This window comes from Sus scrofa, chromosome 9, assembly GCF_000003025.6.
Source record: "Sus scrofa isolate TJ Tabasco breed Duroc chromosome 9, Sscrofa11.1, whole genome shotgun sequence".
NCBI lineage: Eukaryota > Metazoa > Chordata > Mammalia > Artiodactyla > Suidae > Sus > Sus scrofa.
In genome coordinates, this window is record NC_010451.4 from 121,161,648 (window position 1) to 121,181,776 (window position 20,129).

Here is a 20,129-nt window from a genome sequence, read left to right on the forward strand (position 1 = left end):
CTTAACCCACCGAGCGAGGCTAGGGATGGAACCTGCAACCTCATGGTTCCTAGTTGGATTCGTTAACCACTGAGCCACGACAGGAACTCCCATTTTGATGAATTTTTAAAGGGATATTGTTGGGAGTTTCGTGGTGGCCTAGTGGTTAAGGATTTGGCATTGTCGCTGCTGTGGTGCCGGTTCAGTACCTGACCCGAGAACTTCCACATGCCATGGGTTCTGCCAAAAAAAAAAAAAAAAAGAAAGAAAGAAAGGAAATAGTTATTTTTTTCATAAAAAACTATGTTACGATATATAATGGGTTTACTAATGTTTAAGTGAATTAAATGTATTTTAAATCATCTCAGTTTTAATTTCCAATTCAATAAATAATAATAGATATAATCCATATAAACAAAAGCTTTTTGGAGTTCTCTAATTTTTTAGAGTGTACAGATGTTTTGAGATAAAATCGTTTGAGATCCTCTGTTATATACTGTATTCAATTTCGTTCCAGTTCAGTAATTTTAGAAAACATGAATTTGTGATTCAAATTAGTTCATGGCTTAAATAAGAAATTGTGATTGAATTGATGATGCACTAAAAAAATTGATATGTGATATTGGTTTAGGTTTAGTTTACTATATATCATAGTGGTTTGTTAATGTTTTAGGTTCCTAATTTTTGTACTTTTTAAAAATAGATAATTGAAAGAAATAAAATCATATTGGCTAAAAGACTTTACCTCAATGAAAAAGGCTGGAGTAAATATGCTAAGCATTTCATCATATTGCTGTCAACTAAGGTAAAGCTCAGTTCACCTAAGTCTGTTACGGGTTGAGACTATAAGACACCTTTGTTAATTTATAGATTAAATTTTAAATATAGTTTAATATTTGTGCTTTATTGTGGGAAGAATGAAAAATCCAAGGGAAACCAAATAAAGTCTCTTTTTTATGTTTGTCTTCTATCCTAATTAGAGCTATTTAAGCAATTTAATAACATCGCACATGTTACAGAGTTATAGTGCTTAAACAAAAATAGAGCTGTGTTCATTGAAATAGTTGCATTATTGATGCATTCTATGCATTTTTATGGGAAAAAACAGTGCGCCTACCAGGTTGAAAAAGAAGGACATGGCATTTAGTATGTTTCTAGAACCAAAGCATTTACACTGGCCATTTCATTTAATTCTGCTAACAATCCTGTGGGATATAGATTAGGGTCTTTATTTTATGCATAAGAAAAATTAATCTTGAGTGAAATAACATCCCCCAAGTTTAGCTAGCCAGTGAATGGCAGGGGTTTACTTTTTGTAGTTTGGCTTTGAAATTCCTCCTCTTTCCAGTTGCTGTACTGCCTGCCACATCCTATGAGGAAATTGGCTCATGTTGCAAAGGAGAAAATCTTGTTCCTAATACTCTTTTTACTGTGGAAAATTCACCACCAAAGGAACTGTGTAATTGTGTCACTGATACTTTGCAGGAGGAGTATCTTTTCAAGTTTTGGATTTATTTTCTATGAATGTCTCTCATATTATTAATAATGGCCTGGTGTATGGTAGTAAATGTTTGTTACATGAATAAATGAATAAGTGGTTTAATTCCATGCATTTTGTCCAGGATACTGCAGACCTTGCACTGTTGCAGAAATTGACACAGAAGTGGAGAAACTTGGTTAATAAATTTAAACAAGAAGTGGAACAAAATGAAGAGTCTGTAAAGAAGACCTTGCAAAGCATTAAGGATGGCCTTGTCAAATGGCAGCACTTCTTCAGAAATGATAGGTGGGTCTCTAAGAAACTTGTTTTTCTGGTTATACTACATCATGTTTGATAACTCAGTTCAGTTCTTCCTCTCTCTCTTTTTCTCTATCTCTCTTACCTTGTAATTACTTTGACATTGATTTTGGCAAGGTAATCTGCTGTCATTGCAAGGACATAGTCCTGCAGGGGCTTGAATAGGAATATCTAGTTCTTTTTTTTTGCTTTTTCAGGGCCGCACCCTCAGCATATGGAAGTTCCTAGACTAGGGGTCGACGTGGAGCTACAGCTGCTGGTCTACGCCACAGCCACAGCAGCACGGGATCTGAGCCGCATCTGCGAACTGCACCACAGCTCATGGCAACTCTGGACCCTTAACCCACTGAGCGAGGAGAGTATCTAGTTCTAATCATTTCTGATCATCTTATCCCTCTACCCAACTCCTGCTGCCTCCATTTAAGTCCAACTCTTTTTATCTTTTCTTTCCTCTCTTTTTGTTTTTTTATTTATTTTTTATTTTTTTGTCTTTTGTCCTTTTAGGGCTGCACCTGCAGCATATGGAGGTTCCCAGGCTAGGGGTTAAATTGGAGCTGTAGCTGCCAGTCTACACCACAGCCACAGCAACACAGGATCCGAGCCGCATCTGCGCCCTTCACCTCAGCTCACCGCAATGCCGGATCCTTAACCCACTGAGCGGGGCTAGGGATTGAACCCACATCCTCATGGATCCTAGTTGGGTTTGTTAACCACTGAGCCATGATGGGAACTCCTCCTCTCTTTTTATTTTATTTTATGTATTTATTTTTTTTGTCTTTTCTAGGGCCGCATCCGCTGCATATGGAGGTTCCCAGGCTAGGGGTCAAATCAGAGCTGTAGCTGCTGGTCTATGCCAGAGCCACAGTATTGCAGGACTTGGAGCCGCGTCTTCGACCTACACCATAACTCACGGCAATGCCGGATCCTTAACCCATTGAGCAAGGCCAGGGGTCGAACCCCCAACCTCATGGTTCCTAGTCGGATTCGTTAACCACAGCGCCACGACGGGAACTCCATCCTCCTCTCTTTTTAAAAATCAATTTATGAAGGTCCCTGTGGTGCAGTGGGTTAAAGATCTGACATTGTCACTGTAGCATCTCAGGTCACTGCTGTGGTGACGATTCTATCCCTGGCCTGGGAATTTTCACATGCCATGGACACAGCCAAAAAAAAAAAAAAAAAAAAAAAAAAATTTAAGTCATATTATTGCTTTTGGCAAACTTGAATATCAGGATCCATTTGCAAGGTCTGTAGCATAGGGCAGGTGCAAAGATGTGGAATCAGTGGCTGGCACTTACAAGGGTTGGATTGGACATTATTTATGCTTTGTAACAGTTAGAAAACTGACAATAGAAGAGGCTGCTTATAAAGTATTTAAGTGGAGGCTGGATGACTAAATCACAGCCAAGGTTAGTGGGAATTTATCTATACTTTGAATGCAGGCTGGACCCTGCGATTTCTACAATTTTATTTTTTAAATTTAAAGATGCTTTCTCTGTTGAGAAATCACATTTAGGTACCATTCCCATCTCAAATTGAGAACAGTGGCCTCAGTTTTTCATCCTCTGAGAAGTTTCCCAATTAGTAGATTTGGAAGGTGTGGGAGCTGAAGTGGTACATTTTCCAGGCTGGTTGCTGTGCCATTGCCCGCTCTGCCAATTGTTGATTCTGCTGGGAGGGGAGCACAGGTGGCAGTGGTTCTTTTCTTTTCTCCTCAAGAACTTCTTTACCAAGAGCTTTCTTCATGTGATACTTCCAAAGATATTAAAGGAAATGCTTTCTTACCAGAAGGTGGGGCTCCTGAGCTAACTGTTGGGTCTTGATTATTCTTTGGGCTTCCTCTCTATTTACATATTGTTTTGGCAGCTGTGTTCAACAGGAGTTACTCTTATGATGACCTAATTTTGAATGCGAAGGACTCAGAGACCACCTTTTTAATACTTTCATGGCCTCTGACCCTGTAACTTGCTTACTCAGGTCTGATTTTGGTCTGAATTTATATTTATAAATTTCAAGATGAATGCCCAAGAGTGAGAGGCTGAACCTAGAAGGCATTACTGGGAGATCATTGGTGAGAAACATAAAATTAGTTGTTATGTATGAGTGGATTCATAATTTTCTTTGTTTATATCTTATTCTGAGGCCATGTTCTTGCTGTTTTTCCTTTTTTAGTGGAAAAAACATTTTATCCCCTAATAAAGAAAATGTATCTGAATCAGTTGTTCTAGACTTCAAACAGTGGCTAGAGGTAAGACTTTCTAATAAACAATCGGTAACCAAAATGCTGTCTGTAAACTTGCCACTCCTCACTCCTCACTGAGTCACATTTCATTCTTTGAAAATGCCAGACTAAGTCTTATAAAAGACGAAGAAGCATCAGGACTACAGGGGCTTTTTAAAAATATTCTTGGAGTTCCCATTGTGGCACAGTGGTTAATGAATCCGACTAGGAACCATGAGGTTGCGGGTTCAATCCCTGGCCTTGCTCAGTGGGTTAAGGATCTGGCGTTGCCGTGAGCTGTGGTGTGGGTCGCAGACTTGGCTCAGACCCCTAGCCTGGGAACCTCCATGTGCCTCAAGGAGCAACTCAAGAAAAGACGAAAAAGAGTTCCCATCGTGGTGCAGTGGTTAACAAATCTGACGAGGAACCATGAGGTTTCAGGTTCGATCCCTGGCCTTGCTCAGTGATCGATTTATTAGACTTCAGGTTAGACAAACAAAAACCTATACAATCTAGGAACTTTCATGGGAATCGTGTAAACAGAAATGTTACATCTTACCAAAGCAAATAGTAATTAAACATCCTCTGCTCTCTGAGACTTAATGCTTGTCGATTTTTTTTTTTTAACCTACATAGGATCTAATATAATTATTTTCATCCTGGGGAGTTCCCGTCATGGCTCAGTGGTTAACGAATCCAACTAGGAACCATGAGGGTGTGGGTTCAATCCCTGGCCTTGCTCAGTGGGTTAAGGATCTGGCATTGCCCTGAGCTGTGGTGTAGGTTGCAGACGTGGCTCAGATCCCACATTGCTGTGGCTCTGGCATAGGCCAGCAGCTACAGCTCCAAATAGACCCCTAGCCTGGGAACCTCCATATGCCGCGGGAGCAGCCCTAGAAAAGGCAAAAAGACAAAAAAAAAAAAAAAGTTATTTTCATCCTGGTATACTATGGGTTGGTTATATAGAGTATCAAAATTAATTTAAATTCACTTTAATTTTGATAATAAAATGTGTGTCATATAAAGGAATGGTATGAAAAATAACAATAGGATATGTAATTTCAGAATAATTGGGAGTCACCTGAATAGACTTTGATGAAATCATTAGTGAATAATGTGCTAATTTCCTCATCTCTCTTTCACTCTCTAGATACTGACTGAAGACAATGACAAGTTTTTTGGGGATCTTCTAGTGTCAAAATATGATTCTCTAAACATCATTAGGCATTTACAGGAAAACTGGGCAGATATTGGGCTTGGGATATTTAATCGCCATAAAAGTATGGAGGGGAAGATACCATCAGAGCAGAAGCACATGGAGGAAATTATGAAAAGCATAGCAAGACTCTACAAAGAATTTGAAATAAGAATAAATGGTGATAATGGTAAAAAAAATGATAATGATAATTAGATGGCTTGACAGCATAAAGCATTTTATTTTATTTTTTGATTTTTTTTAGGGTGCACCTGCAGCATATGGAAGTTCCCAGGCTAGGTGTCAAATCAGAGCTACAACTGCCTGCCTGCACCATACCCACAGCCACACAGAATCTGAGCTGTGTTTGTGACCTACACCACAGCTTACAGCAATGCCAGATCCTTAACCCACTGAGTGGGGCCAGGGATTGAACCCACATCCTCATGGATACTAGTCAGGTTCGTTCATTACTGCTGAGACAAGACGGGAACTCACCATAAAGCATTTTAATAGTAATTATTCTTTTCAATACATTTAATATTTAAAATCAATAATATAATTTTAAAAATCAAGCAAAATAAGGCACCGAGCATTACACACAATACAATTCATTCATCTATAGTATACGATTTGATGAATTTTAGTATATTTATGGTCATATGCAACCAGGTGGTAAATGGTTTAAAGTAAATGAGGAAGTCAAAATGATGAATGAGAGTGAAATTAATAAATCATTTTGAATAGTCCTAAAAGATTCAAGTTTACTGATGAAGGCAGTGAAAATATTTTTATCAAGGACAAGACAATGTTTGCTTTTTAATTATTTCTCTTTATGTGTCTCTGAGATGGGAGCATTTTCATTTCTTAAATGCAAAATGACATTAGACTAAGATATAGAGAGGGTATTTTGCCATGCTCTTACAGGTAATCAGTCAAAGATTAGGATCTAGACTTGATCTTTATTCAACCAAAACAAACGTCATGTAAACCTGGAAAATGACCTAAAACATGACTCAAGAACTATGTCTCTTCTTGTTTCTGTTACTAACTATCTTATAATCACCAAGAAACTGTTTTTCATCCTTGTCTTAATAGGATGACTCACTGACCTTTAACAGAAAATTGTAGTTCATAGTTTCTGGGTGTAATTCATTTCAGTCTCAGCTGAGAAGACAGAGTAAAAACTGTCGTCATAGAAATAGTCCATCAGTCAGAAAGGCACTGATTACAGTGTTTATTCACTAAATATATATTTAGGAACTACAGTTTGTAAGATTCTCCGCTAATTAAGCTGTAGGATAATAAGAAAAAGAAAAAAGATATGCCCCTGCCCATTAGATTTCATAACTTACTACAGAAATAGTAGACTTAGAAATACTTCTAAAAGTTAATGCTTTTCTCACTTTTCTAGGTCTCTCTAAAATTCTTCCAAGTTTGATTAGTTCTCTTGAATTCTGTTCTTTGAAGCTGGGAAGCCTTGCGGAGGTTCCTGAAATGCTTCTTGAGGAATGGGACAGACTTAATGAAAAAATTGATGAGATGAAATCTCAGTTGGATGTATTGTTAAACATTATTGGTGCTGTCCCACAGTACATAGATGTGGACTCTGGCTTGTAAGTTCCTATAGCTCTCTGCTGGGTGGGAGAAGGGGATCCCCTCTTCTCAGCTGCATTTTCTCATACCTAGTCCCAGCAATGGGTATTTGGGGTCAGATAAGAAACCATAACATCCTATTCCTCCCAGGAAGAAAGTCCTCTAACTGGGAGCTGGAGGGCGAAGGAGTCCTGCATTCTTTTTTTTTTCCAGGGTGACACCCGCAACATATGTAAGTTCCCATGTTAGGGTCTGAATTGGCGCTGTAGCTGCTGGCTGTGAACTGAAGTTGGCACTCGCCATCAGCCTCTACGTGGGTTAAATCATGAGGCACTACAGCTGCTGATCCGCGGCACCCCCTGAGCAGAGCTCTGTGCTCTGGGGAAACTGGAAGAACAGGTCTTCAGATAGTCAGAGATTTTTAGGAAGAGAATTTATGTGCCCAGCTCTTGGATCTCTTCATGTCTCGAATAACACGAAAGCCCTTCGTGGTGATGTCTCCTCCTTGTGACTCGTAGTAACCCTCACGAGCCTAGCAACAAACTTTTATAAAGTGTGTGCATGGCTGCACGCACTTCCCCCTCACCTTTATTGTATAGACTGATATTCTTTCCCCCTGCCTCTCTGGGGAGGCATTTCACCGTCCTCTGCGAATGCCGACACCTCCAAGTGTGAGAGCCTGGGTCCTCCTACAGGTCGTGAAAACTCAGGATACTGGCCCCATAGCTGAGGCGCATATTAAAGGAATGATTTCAGTGAGCCCAGCCCTCTTCTGTTCCTGCTACCTCCCCTTTGCTACAAAAGCTCCTATATATCCTTGCTCCTCCCTCACCGCCTCGGAATGGTTTCTCAGGGCTACCTGAGATGCTGTCCCCCGGGTTAAGTCCTGATTTCCCCCCAAATAAAGTTTAACTCTCAACTTTCAGGTTCTGCATTTTTTTAAGTCAGCACAACCTACACTACAGCCATAGCAACACCAGATCCCAGCTGCCTCTGCAGCCTATACCGAAGCTCAGGGCCACTGGATCCTTAACCCACTGAGCAAGGCCAGGGATGGAACCCGCGTCCTCATGGACACTCGGGTTTGTTTCCACCGAACCACAGTGGGAACTCCTGGGAGTCCTGTATTCAGTCTAGAGTGGAGTTTCTGCCTCACTGAGCTGAGAAGGCGAGGAGTCAAATTCTATAGACTCTTGCCTTTTGTCCTGAATCTTCATAATTGTGTTGAATAGATGCTTCTTCAGCTGTCCTTAGAACCATTTCCAGAGGCTTTCAGTGGTTTGGTTGGTTGTTTGTTTGTTTTAAGTAATTTTCACTAGTTTCGCTGGGGAATGGGTGACCTTTTCTCCTCACACTGTCATGTTGGAATTTGATCTCTTGAGAGGTTTTAAATTCATTCTCACTCTGTAGCCTCAGTGGTTCTAGAAGTGAATGGGAAGGGTGTGAGTGTGAGTTTTTATCGCGTGGACCAAACACTGAAAATAAGATCTACATTCCCCAAGTGCATTATACCACTGGCTACCTACCTAGGGTTAGGAAGGCTGTCAGGGAGTAAGCCATTCATTCCACTAGGTAATTCGAGACTTTGATTCACCTTTCTCTGAATTCTTAAAACAGTTGTCAACCCCTAAGTTTACTAGGCTCAGGCAAATAAAACTTTTATCTGATGGCTACTTTCATACCTTTTTTGGACTTGCTTTTTCCTTCAGGGTACTCCAAGCACATGTATCTAACGCGATTCAACAGTGGCTTTTGAAGATAAGCAATGAGATTAACAACGGTAACATGGAACTTCAGCGCCAAGTATGTACTTGCAGGAATTTGTTAAATTGTTTTTCGCCTTAACTGGGGCTTTTCTTCAAGGAAAAACAAAGTCATGCCAATCCAATTGAAGCAGAAGGTTGGGAGGGCAGAATGGGTCCTAATGTAATTACTCAAATAATTTTCAGTAGATTTAAAAAAAAATTTTTTTATTGGAGTATATATAATTGATTTTCAATGTGTTAATTTCTGCCATATAGCAAAGTGATTCAGTTTTATATATATATATATGTTCTTTTTCATTAGGTTTATCACAAGCTATTGACTATAGAGTTTCCTGTGCTCTATAGTTGGACATTATTGTTTATCAATTCTATATATAATAGTTCACATCTGCTAATTCCAAACTCCCACTCCATCCCTCCCCCACCCCACCTTTCCCTCGGCAACTACAAGTGTGCTCTCTCTGTGAGTCTGTTTCTGTTTCAGAGATATGTTCATTTATGTCATATTGTAGATTCCACGTATCATATGGTTTTTGTTTTTCTCTTTCTGACTTACTTCACTTAGCATAGTAATCTCTAGGTCCGTCCCTGTTGCTGCAAATGGCATTATTTCATTCTTTTTTTATGGCTGAGTAATAAAATGTGTCTATCTATCTATATCCATCTATCTGTCTATACACAAATATATACACACACCCACACACACACCACATCTTCTTTATCCATTCATCTGTCAGTGAACGTTAGGCTGTTTTCATATCTTGGCTAATGTGAATAGTCCTGCTGTGAACATAGGTGTGCATGTATCTTTTTGGATTATAGTTTTGTCTGGATATGCCCAGGAGTGGGATTACTGGATCATATGGCAATCCTTTTTTTTTTTTTTTGTCTTTTTTTTTTTTTTTGCCATTTCTTGGGCCGCTCCCGCGGCATATAGAGGTTCCCAGGCTAGGGGTCTAATCCGAGCTGAGCTGCCAGCCTACGCCAGAGCCACAGCAACATGGGATCCAAGCCGCGTCTGCGACCTGCACCACAGCTCACGGCAACACCGGATTATTAACCCACTGAGCAAGGGCAGGGACTGAACCCGCAACCTCATGGTTCCTAGTCGGATTCGTTAACCACTGCGCCACGACGGGAACTCCGGCAATTCTATTTTTAGTTTTTTGAGGAACCTCCATACTGTTTTCCACAGTGGCTGCACCAAATTACATTCCTTTCCATGGATTTTTAAATGTGGTATGTTCCTGCCTCTGGAATGAAGTTTCAGAGATGATCAAACGTTTTTGAGTTTTAATTATTATCTTTATCCTTTATTCAATATACTGAAACTTTTTCCTTACGTAACCTTAATCATTTTAAGAATTCATCTTGGTGCCCCTGACTGGCTAAAGGGATGACAGAAGCCTGTTTCTAGGAGGAGAGGGCTACAATACTATTGGTCTGTAGTTATTAGAAAAAATAAGAGAATTGTCCTGCAATTCCGAAGAACAACCTGTAGACTTCTTAACTAGCACAACATGAAATAATAATTTCCAAAGGATATCTTGATTTATTCTATTTAGTTCTACCTCTAGTCTTATAGTTAAATTTACAGACGAGTATTACAAGTAAACAATATGTGAGTATTTGATCTTACAAAATAGATTAAATTAATATAGGGTTTTTTTGTTTTGTTTTGTTTTTTGGTCTTTTTAGGGCTGTACCTGCAGCATATGGAAATTCCCAGGCTACGGGTAGAATTGGAGATGTAGCTGCTGGGCCTACACAACAGACACAGCAACTCGGGATCCAAGCTGCATCTTCGACCTATACCACAGCTCACGGCAACACTGGATCCTTAACCCACTGAGCGAGGTCAGGGATTGAACCCGAGTCCTCATGGATCCTAGTTGGCTTCGTTAACCACTGAGCCACGATGGGAACTCCTAATTAGTTTTAGTATTGCTTAAATTAGGAATTTAAAATGCATAGATCATCATGTCATATGGACATATTACTTATGAAAAATTATCTTGAAATTTATGTGCATGTTGTAAACATAGAGATACTAAGAGTTGAGGAGCAAATATATTAAGACTGGAAGTATGAATCCGGCGATCCCCAGGCTTGGGAAAAAATTCTATGATTTAGAAAACAACCAAAATTGAGGAAAATGGGGTTGGCATATGCACATTGTGGTATATGGAATGACTGGCCGACGGGGACCGGCTGAATAATACAGGGAACTAGGCCCAATGTTCTGTGATAATCTGTATGGATAAAGAATCTGAAAAAGAGTGGATGTGTATACATGTAAAGCTGAATCACGGTTGTACAGCAGAAATTATCACAACATTGTAAATCAACTATACTTCAGTAAAACTTTAAAAAATGAAAAAAAAAAAGAAGAAAAAGTGTAGCAGAATGCCTGTCACATAGCGGGACTCAATAAATATTTTTTGAATGGAGTAAGGAAAATTATTCTGGCATTGTTGGTGTTCTATAGTGTTGCTATATTAATCCCTTCTTTGGTAAAGTACTCAGTTTACCATTGGGAATTATCTCTAAAGAATAAGATTTTTAATTTTTAGTGTTATGGAATTCAGTTTTTATAATACAGAACTATTGGAAAGTTTCTTTATATGCTTCTTATATTTTATATACTTCTCCATTTTAACACTGTAGGATTATAATGTAATTAAACTGCAAGATTATAAATTCCTCAAGGACCTGTGTATATTCATGTTAACTGGTATAAGTATTAAAAAATGGGAAAGTTGTTTTTTTTTAAATCTTTTTTTCACCCACCATTCATTTCCCTTTCTGATCTATTTTCTTACTAACAGGGTTTTAAATTTTTGTGTTTTTTTAATTTTTTATACCTTATGCCTTTACTCCATCTAATCTGTATTGCTTGGCAATATAAAACAGTGATTTTCAAAAAAAATTTTTTCTGGCCGCACCCACAGCATGTAGAAATTCCTGGCCCATGACTCAAACCCGTGCCCCAGCAGCAGTCCAAGCCACTGCAGTGACAGTGCCAGATCCTTAACCCACCACTCCATGGGAGAACTCCTCCTCTTCAAATATTTCTTATCATGTACCTCTGTCAGCAAAAAAATCTCTGAGCAAATTATATCTAACTTACCGTTTCTAACTTCTATGAAAGAATTACTCTATTGCCCTTGGTTTTGTACATTGTAAAATATACACAAGTAGTCAAAAGAGAGGAAATGAACAGTATTTTAAACTAATGTTTAATAATGGTTAAAGAAACTGGTGTGATTGATCAGACTTTATAATTTTCTTTCAGGTTGATACTTAGTGATAAAGCCATTTGAAGGTTGCTTCCAAGTTCCATTTACTTTAATACTTGTTAAGGACTGTCATTGTTGAAATAATAGCTCACAAAGAAACAATCAAAACTGAAGAAGTGCATTATTGGCTGTATTCATTAAATAACAATACTCATTTTCCAATTCTATCAAGCTGTTATGTAAAGATTTAAAAAAATTGATTAGTAAATATGTCCATCTACCATTATGTCAGTCAGTTGTTCTTATAAACATTAGGTAGCATTTCTTTATTCCAACAAAAGATTCCAACCAATTGAAATACTTTATTCGTAAGATTTTGAAACAATTAGAAACTTACTTCCAGATTTTCAGGTTTATAAATTTGAATTTTAAAAAGAGAGCTATGTGTTGTATTCAGGAGTGAAATCACACCAAGATGGAAATCCTTCCAACTATCCATTTTCAAAATCACCTTCCAGTAACATAATTTTTTTTATTCATTGTTAACCATCAATTATATTTTGAAAGGACAAATTAGCTGTCATTTTTTTTTTCACATAAACTAGGAGATGGCTAAGTTGCTACTTACCATCCCTAAGAAGTTTAGTAAATTTAGAAAAAATCTTTTTATAAAAGAAAAACTCTTACTCATCTTAACATTTTTCTGGAGTTCCCGTTGTGGCTCAGTGGTTAACCAATCCGACTAGGAACCATGAGGTTGTGGGTTCAATCCCTGGCCTTGCTCAGTGGGTTAAGGATCCGGCGTTGCCATGAACTGTAGTGTAGGTCGCAGATGTGGCTTGGATCCCACGTTGCTGTGGCTCTGGTGCAGGCCAGCAGCTACAGCTCCAAATAGACCCATAGCCTGGGAACCTCCATATGCTGCGGGAGCGGTCCTAGAAAAGGCAAAAAGACAAAAAAACCCCCAAAAACCCCATGTTTTTCTTAAGAATTTTTTTATCAGAATCACAATAAATCTATGGTTTATTATAAAAATTATTTTAATGAAAGAAAATGATTACATATCTTTGTGAAAGTGAAAGATATTTTTCTGTGTTTAATTTGATTCTAATTTTAAATTCACCAATGACCTATTGCATGACCTTGATTCTACCATTTAATCTCTCTACTATAACTTTTTTATTTTTTATAATGATTTTTATTTTTTCCATCTAATGTAACTTTGAAATGAAGATAATAAATTTCTATTTATTTTATTGGGATAGTCTAAGGATTTACTAATATTTTATGTAAATAAAATGAGTTCTTCCAGTGACAATATCATCCAGGCCACTGGTATGAAAAAAATAATTTAGGGACTTCACTAATTCTCTAAAAGGAATTAATTTAACTGAGAAGCAGCAGGGGCTTAACTAGTGGGGGAAATATCTTTGACTTCTGTAAGAATCTAGTAGGATTTTTAAACTCTTTCTCAGGAAGAGTTGCCTTTACCTGATGTGTTAGTTCAGGTATAAAAATACACTAGTTAAGATTGTTTTAGGTCATTTTCAACCTTTCCTTTTGAGGTGGGAAGTTTGGGTTTTATTTTATTTTATTTATTTTTTTAGTGCCGCACCACAGCATATGGAGGTTCCCAGGCTAGGGGTTGAATTGGAGCTGCAGCTGCCAGCCTACACCACAGCCACAGCAATGCTGGATCTTTAACCCACTGAGCAAGGCCAGGGATTGAACCTGCGTCCTCATCGATGCTAGTCAGATTTATTTCCACTGAGCCACTATTGGAACTCCAGGTTCGGGTTTTAGTACAAAGATAGACTGCCAAGCTTTATTTATTTATTTATTTATTCACTCATTCTTTTCATGGCTGTACCTGCGGCATATGGAAGTTCCCAGCTTAGGGGTCAAATCGGAGCTGCAGCTATAGGCCTGCACCACAGCCATAGCAATGGCAGCACCAGATCCAAGCCGCACCTCCAACCTACACTGCACCTTGCAGCAATGCTGGATCCTTAACCCACTGAGTGAGGCCAGGCCAGGGATCGAACCCGCATCCTCAGGGATACTAGTCAGGTTTGTTACTGCTGAGCCACAATGGGAACTCCTCAACAAATGTTGACTTCCTCCCAGCTAAGTGCTGTGTGTGATTTGAAGGATAAAATGATGGTCCATGCTTTGAAGAGACTCACAGACTAAATGAGGAGACAGATATGCAAACAGTTATGATAGAGATATGTACAAAGTACTATAGAAACATGGGATAAGGAGTAAATTAAAGCCAGTGGAAGTTAAAAAGTATTTTCAGAGTTGATCATATTTAAGCCAAGAAGAACACTTAGGAGCTCAGCAGAGAAAGGCGGTGGGATATTGAAGAGAAGTTGTCGACATTCACATTTCATAAAGATTTTTGCATCTTATTTCTGAGACCCAGCCTTAGCAAATGCCATTTGCAAAGATTCCCAAACTTTCTCTGTTCTCATTGCCTTTTGTGCTCCAGTATTTTCACACTCCTAAGCCGGAAAAAAAAAAAAAAAAAAAAAAAAAAACCCGCACCGTTCATTTTTACATAGGTAGGTTCAAACAACATACTAAGTGTCTTAAACATTAGTAACTTTTAAATAAGTTACACATGTTAAAATAGTTAAACAAGCAGGCCATTGGACTGGGGTAGCTCCAGTGCCTTTGGTAGCCTGTGTAAACAAACTAAGAAAATGAAACTCAAGAACAACAAATTCTAAACTGTCAACTAGATCTCAAATATGAAAAAAATGAATCTCAGGAACGCTATCATAATAGCCAAATAACTATATTTTCCTAAATAAGGCAAACATTAAAGTTACAGCTTTAATTGCTTTGCTTCAGTGTCTTGTCTATAGAAATCTCTGTCTTAACTCCTGCCCACAGGGAGCTTCTAACCATTTTTCACTTTTGGCACTGCCTGATGGAAATTAGTGTTTGCTCAAAGAAACTTTGTAAAATTTGTGTCTCAGTTTAACTTCATTGAAAGAAAAAACTTTTAATTAATTGTAAATTGAAGTATATTGACTTATTAGTTTTAGGTATACAACATAGTGATTAGATATTTTTGTACATTGCAAAATGGTCACTGTGATAAATTCAGTTACCATTTGTCACCAGAGTATTACAATATTATTGACTGAATCCCCTATGCTATACATTACATCTCATGATTTATTTGTTTTATAACTAGGAGGTTTTTTGTTTGTTTGTTTGATTGTTTGTTTTTTGCTTTTTAGGGCTGCACCCGCAGCACATGGAGGTTCCCAGGCTAGAGGTCAAATTGGAGCTACAGCTGCCAGCCTGTGCCACAGCCACAGCAACACAGGATCCAAGCTGCGTCTTCGACCTCCACCACAGCTCACTGCAACGCCAGACGGATCCTTAACCCACTGAGCGAGGTCAGGAATCTCCAACCTGCAACCTCTTGGTTCCTAGTCAGATTCATTTCCACTGCGCCATGGCGGGAACTCCCAATAACTAGGAGTTTTTCCCTCTTAATCTCCCTTGCCTATTTTACTTATCTTCTCATCTCACCTTTAAAAAATCCTTTATTCTCATTTAATCAGAATTATTTACCAATGTAATGTATGTGCTTTTGATCCGTACAACCTCTCCAGCCTTGAAATCAGAGGACTTCTCCATCGTCATTTCCAGAACTGCCTTAATTTTCACACAGTAATTGTTTTTACCCTGCAACTGCAATCAAACCAGCTTTCAGAGATAGGATGTCATCACAAGTGGTATAGTGTAAGGTTGAAACTGTGAGCCACTTCACATTCATCCTATGTTTGGCAGTTGACACATATAAGTACTGTTTCCTTTAAGAATTTAAAATCCCTTGGTATCCTTGAGTGTTCCTTGTGAAGCCCTGGGATGCCTGGTGCACATTTGTGGAAACGGCGGCCCTAAGTGATTAATACCCTTGACCAGGCTAAAGAAGAGGAAGAGGATAGAGGATAGCAAAAGAAAATAAGGTTACATTAGTTGAGTAGTGATGATTTGATTTCATTTAGAATGATAGTTTGTTGAAAATTGGACGCGGGTATGACCAGTCCTATGTTTAAATTTATATGTCTTTTACTGTTTAATTTCTTTTAAATGGGTCATTTATATAGTAATTTTTTTAACAGATGGATGAATTGCATATACCCATGATCCAGTGGATGGTAAATTTGCTTATTTTAATGGTACCTGACTTTCCTGATCCAGACACTGTCATAAAGTTGGAGGAGAAAAGTGCTGAACAACGTGACCTAGGAATTGCAAAGCTAGAGCTAGATGCAATTGCCCTGACGAAAAAGTTGTCTCAGTACTCCAGCTACTTGAGCAGGTGAAACTATCTGGTTATTTTATTACTGCCCTTTTGAAGATTAAATGTGACATAAAGCAGAAGAGGAATTGGCAATTAAGTAGTAGCAATAAGGGATTGTTTTAAAATCTTGAAAGAAAGGCTAGTTCAGTTTTTAAACAGCTTCAACCCTGTTGGAATATGAGATTTTGTTGTTTCCTCAATGTTTCTAAAATTCTTTTGAAAACAGTGTTAGCATTGGCAGGCTGGGAACTGTGTATGTATGTGGGCTGAGAAGTGAAAAACTGAAACAAGCCACTTACTTGCATAAGTAAATTGCATCTTGCATTTTTGCACATACCATGGGGAGCATATTATGAAGAAGCTTGTAGTTTCCTCTGTAATTCCATGCAAAGCTGAGTGTATCCTTTTATATGTTTCACTACACACCAACCAATAAACATCTCTTAAAAAGTGGGAAAAAAAAGTGAAAAAAAACTTCTATCTGAAAAACTAGAAGATTCTTGTCAAAGAGAACATCTATAAAGTTGTAATTTATTAACTAGAAAGCATTCTGTCACTATGCTTCAAATTCAGTAAGTAGCTTTTACAGTCTAGCCAATTTCCCCTTCATTTCCATTCAGTGTTACCAGTGGTCAAGAGTGGTGGGAATGGGGAGTTCCCTCGTGGTGCAGTGGGTTAAGGATCCTGCATTGTCACTTAGTGGTCCGGGTCACTGGTGTGGCACAGGTTTGATCCTGGAAATTTCCACCCACGAGTGAGGCAAAAAAAAGAAAAAAAAAAAAAAAAGGTGGGAATGGAGGGGAGGAAGAAGAGAAACTGAGCAACAGATGGAGTATTCTCTGGTGAGTCAGTAACTTAATTATTATGGTAAACTTCCACTGTATCTGGATTTAAAACACTTAGAAGAGGAACCCACAATAAAAAGTTCATGTTCTGTATGTGCACTTTTTCCCCCCCAGTTGTTGCAAAGACATGGTAGCAGCTATGACACCGAGTAAAGCAAGTCACTCAGGAAAACATCCTAGCAAGGAGCTTAATGACCTGGATGAGATGAAGGTAATAATTCTGTATACCCCTTGTTTTGTTTGTTTTAAGCAGACTTTTTAGGTTTAAATGATGTACCACAATGGTGCATATTTAAATGTGCAATTTGATAATTTCTCAAATGTACATACACCTGTAAAATAATCGCTATGATTAAAAAGGAACATATCCAACAAAGTTTCCTTGTATCCCTTTATAATCTCTCCTTGTAGTCTCATCCCATTCCAAGGCAATGTCTGATCCACTAACACCAAAGATTATTTTTCATTTTTTAGAGTTTATATAAATAGAATCATACAGAATGTGTACTTTTCTTGTCTGACTTATAAATATACACTGATTTGTCTGAATACAGTGGTGGTTTGTTACCACTGAGCACAATGGGAACTCCTTGTTGACTTGTTAATGATGGGAATTCCGACTGGTATGAGGTGGTACCTCATTGTAGTTTTGATTTGTATTTCTCAGATGTTGCGCATATTTTCATGTGCCTGCTGGCCATCTGGATGTCTTTGAAGAAATATCTGTTTAGGTCTTCTGCCCATTTTGTGATTGGATTGTTTGTTTTTTTGTTGTTCAACTGTATGAGCTGTTTGTATATTTTGGAGACTAGGCCCTTGTTAGTTACATCGTTTGCAAAGATTTTCTCCCATTCTGTGTGTGTGGTTTTGTTTTTTTTTTTTGTTTTTTTGTTTTTTTTGATTTCCCTTGTTGTACAAAAACTTTTGAATTTAATGAGGTCCTGTTTTTTGTGTTTGTTTTTATTTGTTGTTGTTTTGTCTTTTTGCCTTTTCTAGGGCTCCTCCCGTGGCATATGGAAGTTCTTAGGCTAGGGGTCTAATCGGAGCTGTAGCCACTGGCCTGTGCTACAGCCAGAGCAATGTGGGATCTGAGCCACGTCTGCCACCTACACCATAGCTCACAGCAACACCGGATCCTTAACCCACTGAACAAGGCCAGGGATCGAACCAGCAACCTCTGGTTCCTAGTTGGATTCGTTAACCACTGAGCCACAATGGGAACTCCTATTTTTTGTTTCTATTGTCATTTTTTTTAGGAGATGGATCAAACAAGATGTTGCTCTAATTTATGCCAAGAGTGTTCTGCCTGTGTTTTCCTCTAGGAGTTTTATAATATCCAGTCTTATATTTAGGTCTTTAACCCATTTTGAGTTTATTTTTATGTATGATGTTAGAGAGTGTTCTAATTTCATTCTTTTACATGTAGGTGCCCGGTTTTTCCAGCCCCACTATAAAAGAGTCTCTCTTTCTTCCCGTATGTTCTTGCCTCCTTTGTCATAGATTAGTTGACCATAGGTGCTTGGGTTTTTTTCTGGGCTTTCTATCCTATTCCGTTGATCTATAGTTCTGCTTTTATGCCAGTTCCATACTGTTTTGATAACTGTAGCTTTGTAGTATATTCTGAAGTCAGGGAGCCTGATTTCTTCAGTTCTCTTTTTCTTTTTTCAATATTGCTTTGGCTATTCAAGGTCTTTTGTATTTCAATACAAATTTTAAATATTTTATTCTAGTTCTGTGAAGAATGTCATTGGTTATTTGATAGAGATTGTATTGAATCTATAGACTGCCTTGGGTGGTATAGTCATTTTGACAGTATTGATTCTTCCTATCCAAGAACATGGTATATCTTTCCATCTGTTTGTGTCATCTTTGATTTCTTTCATCAGTGTCTTATAGCTTTTAGAGTAAGATCTTTTGTCTCTTTAGGTTGCTTTATTCCTTATCATTGATTTTTAAAGTATATTGATTTCATACCCTGTGATCTTGCTAAACTCACTATTCCTGCTAAGAAGTTTTATTTTTTTCAGATTCCTTAGAATTTTCTTTGTAAATAATTATATCATCTGCTGATAGGGACAGTTTTATTTCTTCCTTTCTAATCTATATGCCTTTGATTTCTTTTTCTTGCCATTATACTAACTAGACTCTTCAGTACCAGATTGAGTAAAAGTGGTGAGAGCAGACTTCCTTGCCTTATTACATCTTAGAGAAAAAATATTTATCCTGTCATTGTTAAGTATAATGGGAAATGTAATCTTTTCATAGATATCCTTTATCATATTGAGGAAGTTTTATTTTTATTCCATGTTGGCTGTAAAAACTTTTAAAAGTAATGAAGGAATGTTGAATTTTTTTTTTTTTTTGTCTTTTTGCCATTTCTTGTGCTGCTCCTGTGGCATATGGAGATTCCCAGGCTGGGGGTCGAATCAGAGCTGTAGCCACCGGTCTACACCAGAGCCACAGCAACTCAGGATCTGAGCCGCATCTGCAACCTACATCACAGCTCACGGCAACACCGGATCGTTGACCCACTGAGCAAGGCCAGGGATCGAACCCACAGCCTCATGGTTCCTAGTCAGATTTGTTAACCACTGAGCCACGATGGGAACTCCTGAATGTTGAATTTTATCAAATCCTTTTTCTGCTTCTACTGAGATGGTCAATGAGTTGTCTTTTTTAGTCTTTTAATATGATATCTTAAAATGATTGATTTTTGAATTGAATGTTAAATCAACCTTGTATTTCTGGGATAAACCCCACTTGATCATGAAATATCCCTAAATTCAGTTGGTTGAATTTTAAAATGTTGGTATTGAAGTTTATGAGGGATATCGATTATATTATTTTGCTTTGTTTCTAATATCTTTGTTTGGTTTTGATATTATAGTAGTGTTAGCCTCTTAGAATGACTTGGGAAATGTTTCCTACTCTCCTATTTTATACAGCAATTTGTGTAGAATTATATATTATTTCTTCTCTTTGTCTTGAATCTTGGTCAGTTTGATTAATATGTGTCTGGGTATATTCCTCCTTGGGTTTATTTTATATAGTATTTGTGTGCTTCCTGGATCTAAGTGAGTAATTCCTTTCCCATGTTAGGGAAGGTTTTGGCCTTTATCTTCTCAAAGATTTTCTCTGGCTCTCTCTCTTCTCTTTCTGG

General features: G+C 38.0%; 1 protein-coding gene across 3 annotated transcripts in view; it reads left to right on the forward strand.

Moving 5' to 3' along the window:
- The window catches only part of AXDND1 (axonemal dynein light chain domain containing 1), an 89,656-nt gene that overhangs the window by 41,617 nt on the left and 27,910 nt on the right, over positions 1–20,129 (forward strand). For all 3 annotated transcript variants that reach the window (XM_021063739.1, XM_021063737.1, XM_021063740.1), the window contains 8 exons: positions 683–784; positions 1,602–1,765; positions 3,950–4,025; positions 5,149–5,383; positions 6,608–6,809; positions 8,499–8,592; positions 15,943–16,142; positions 17,084–17,180. In XM_021063739.1, coding sequence (XP_020919398.1) covers positions 683–784; positions 1,602–1,765; positions 3,950–4,025; positions 5,149–5,383; positions 6,608–6,809; positions 8,499–8,592; positions 15,943–16,142; positions 17,084–17,180 — 1,170 coding nt within the window. The remainder of the gene's footprint in view (positions 1–682; positions 785–1,601; positions 1,766–3,949; positions 4,026–5,148; positions 5,384–6,607; positions 6,810–8,498; positions 8,593–15,942; positions 16,143–17,083; positions 17,181–20,129) is intronic.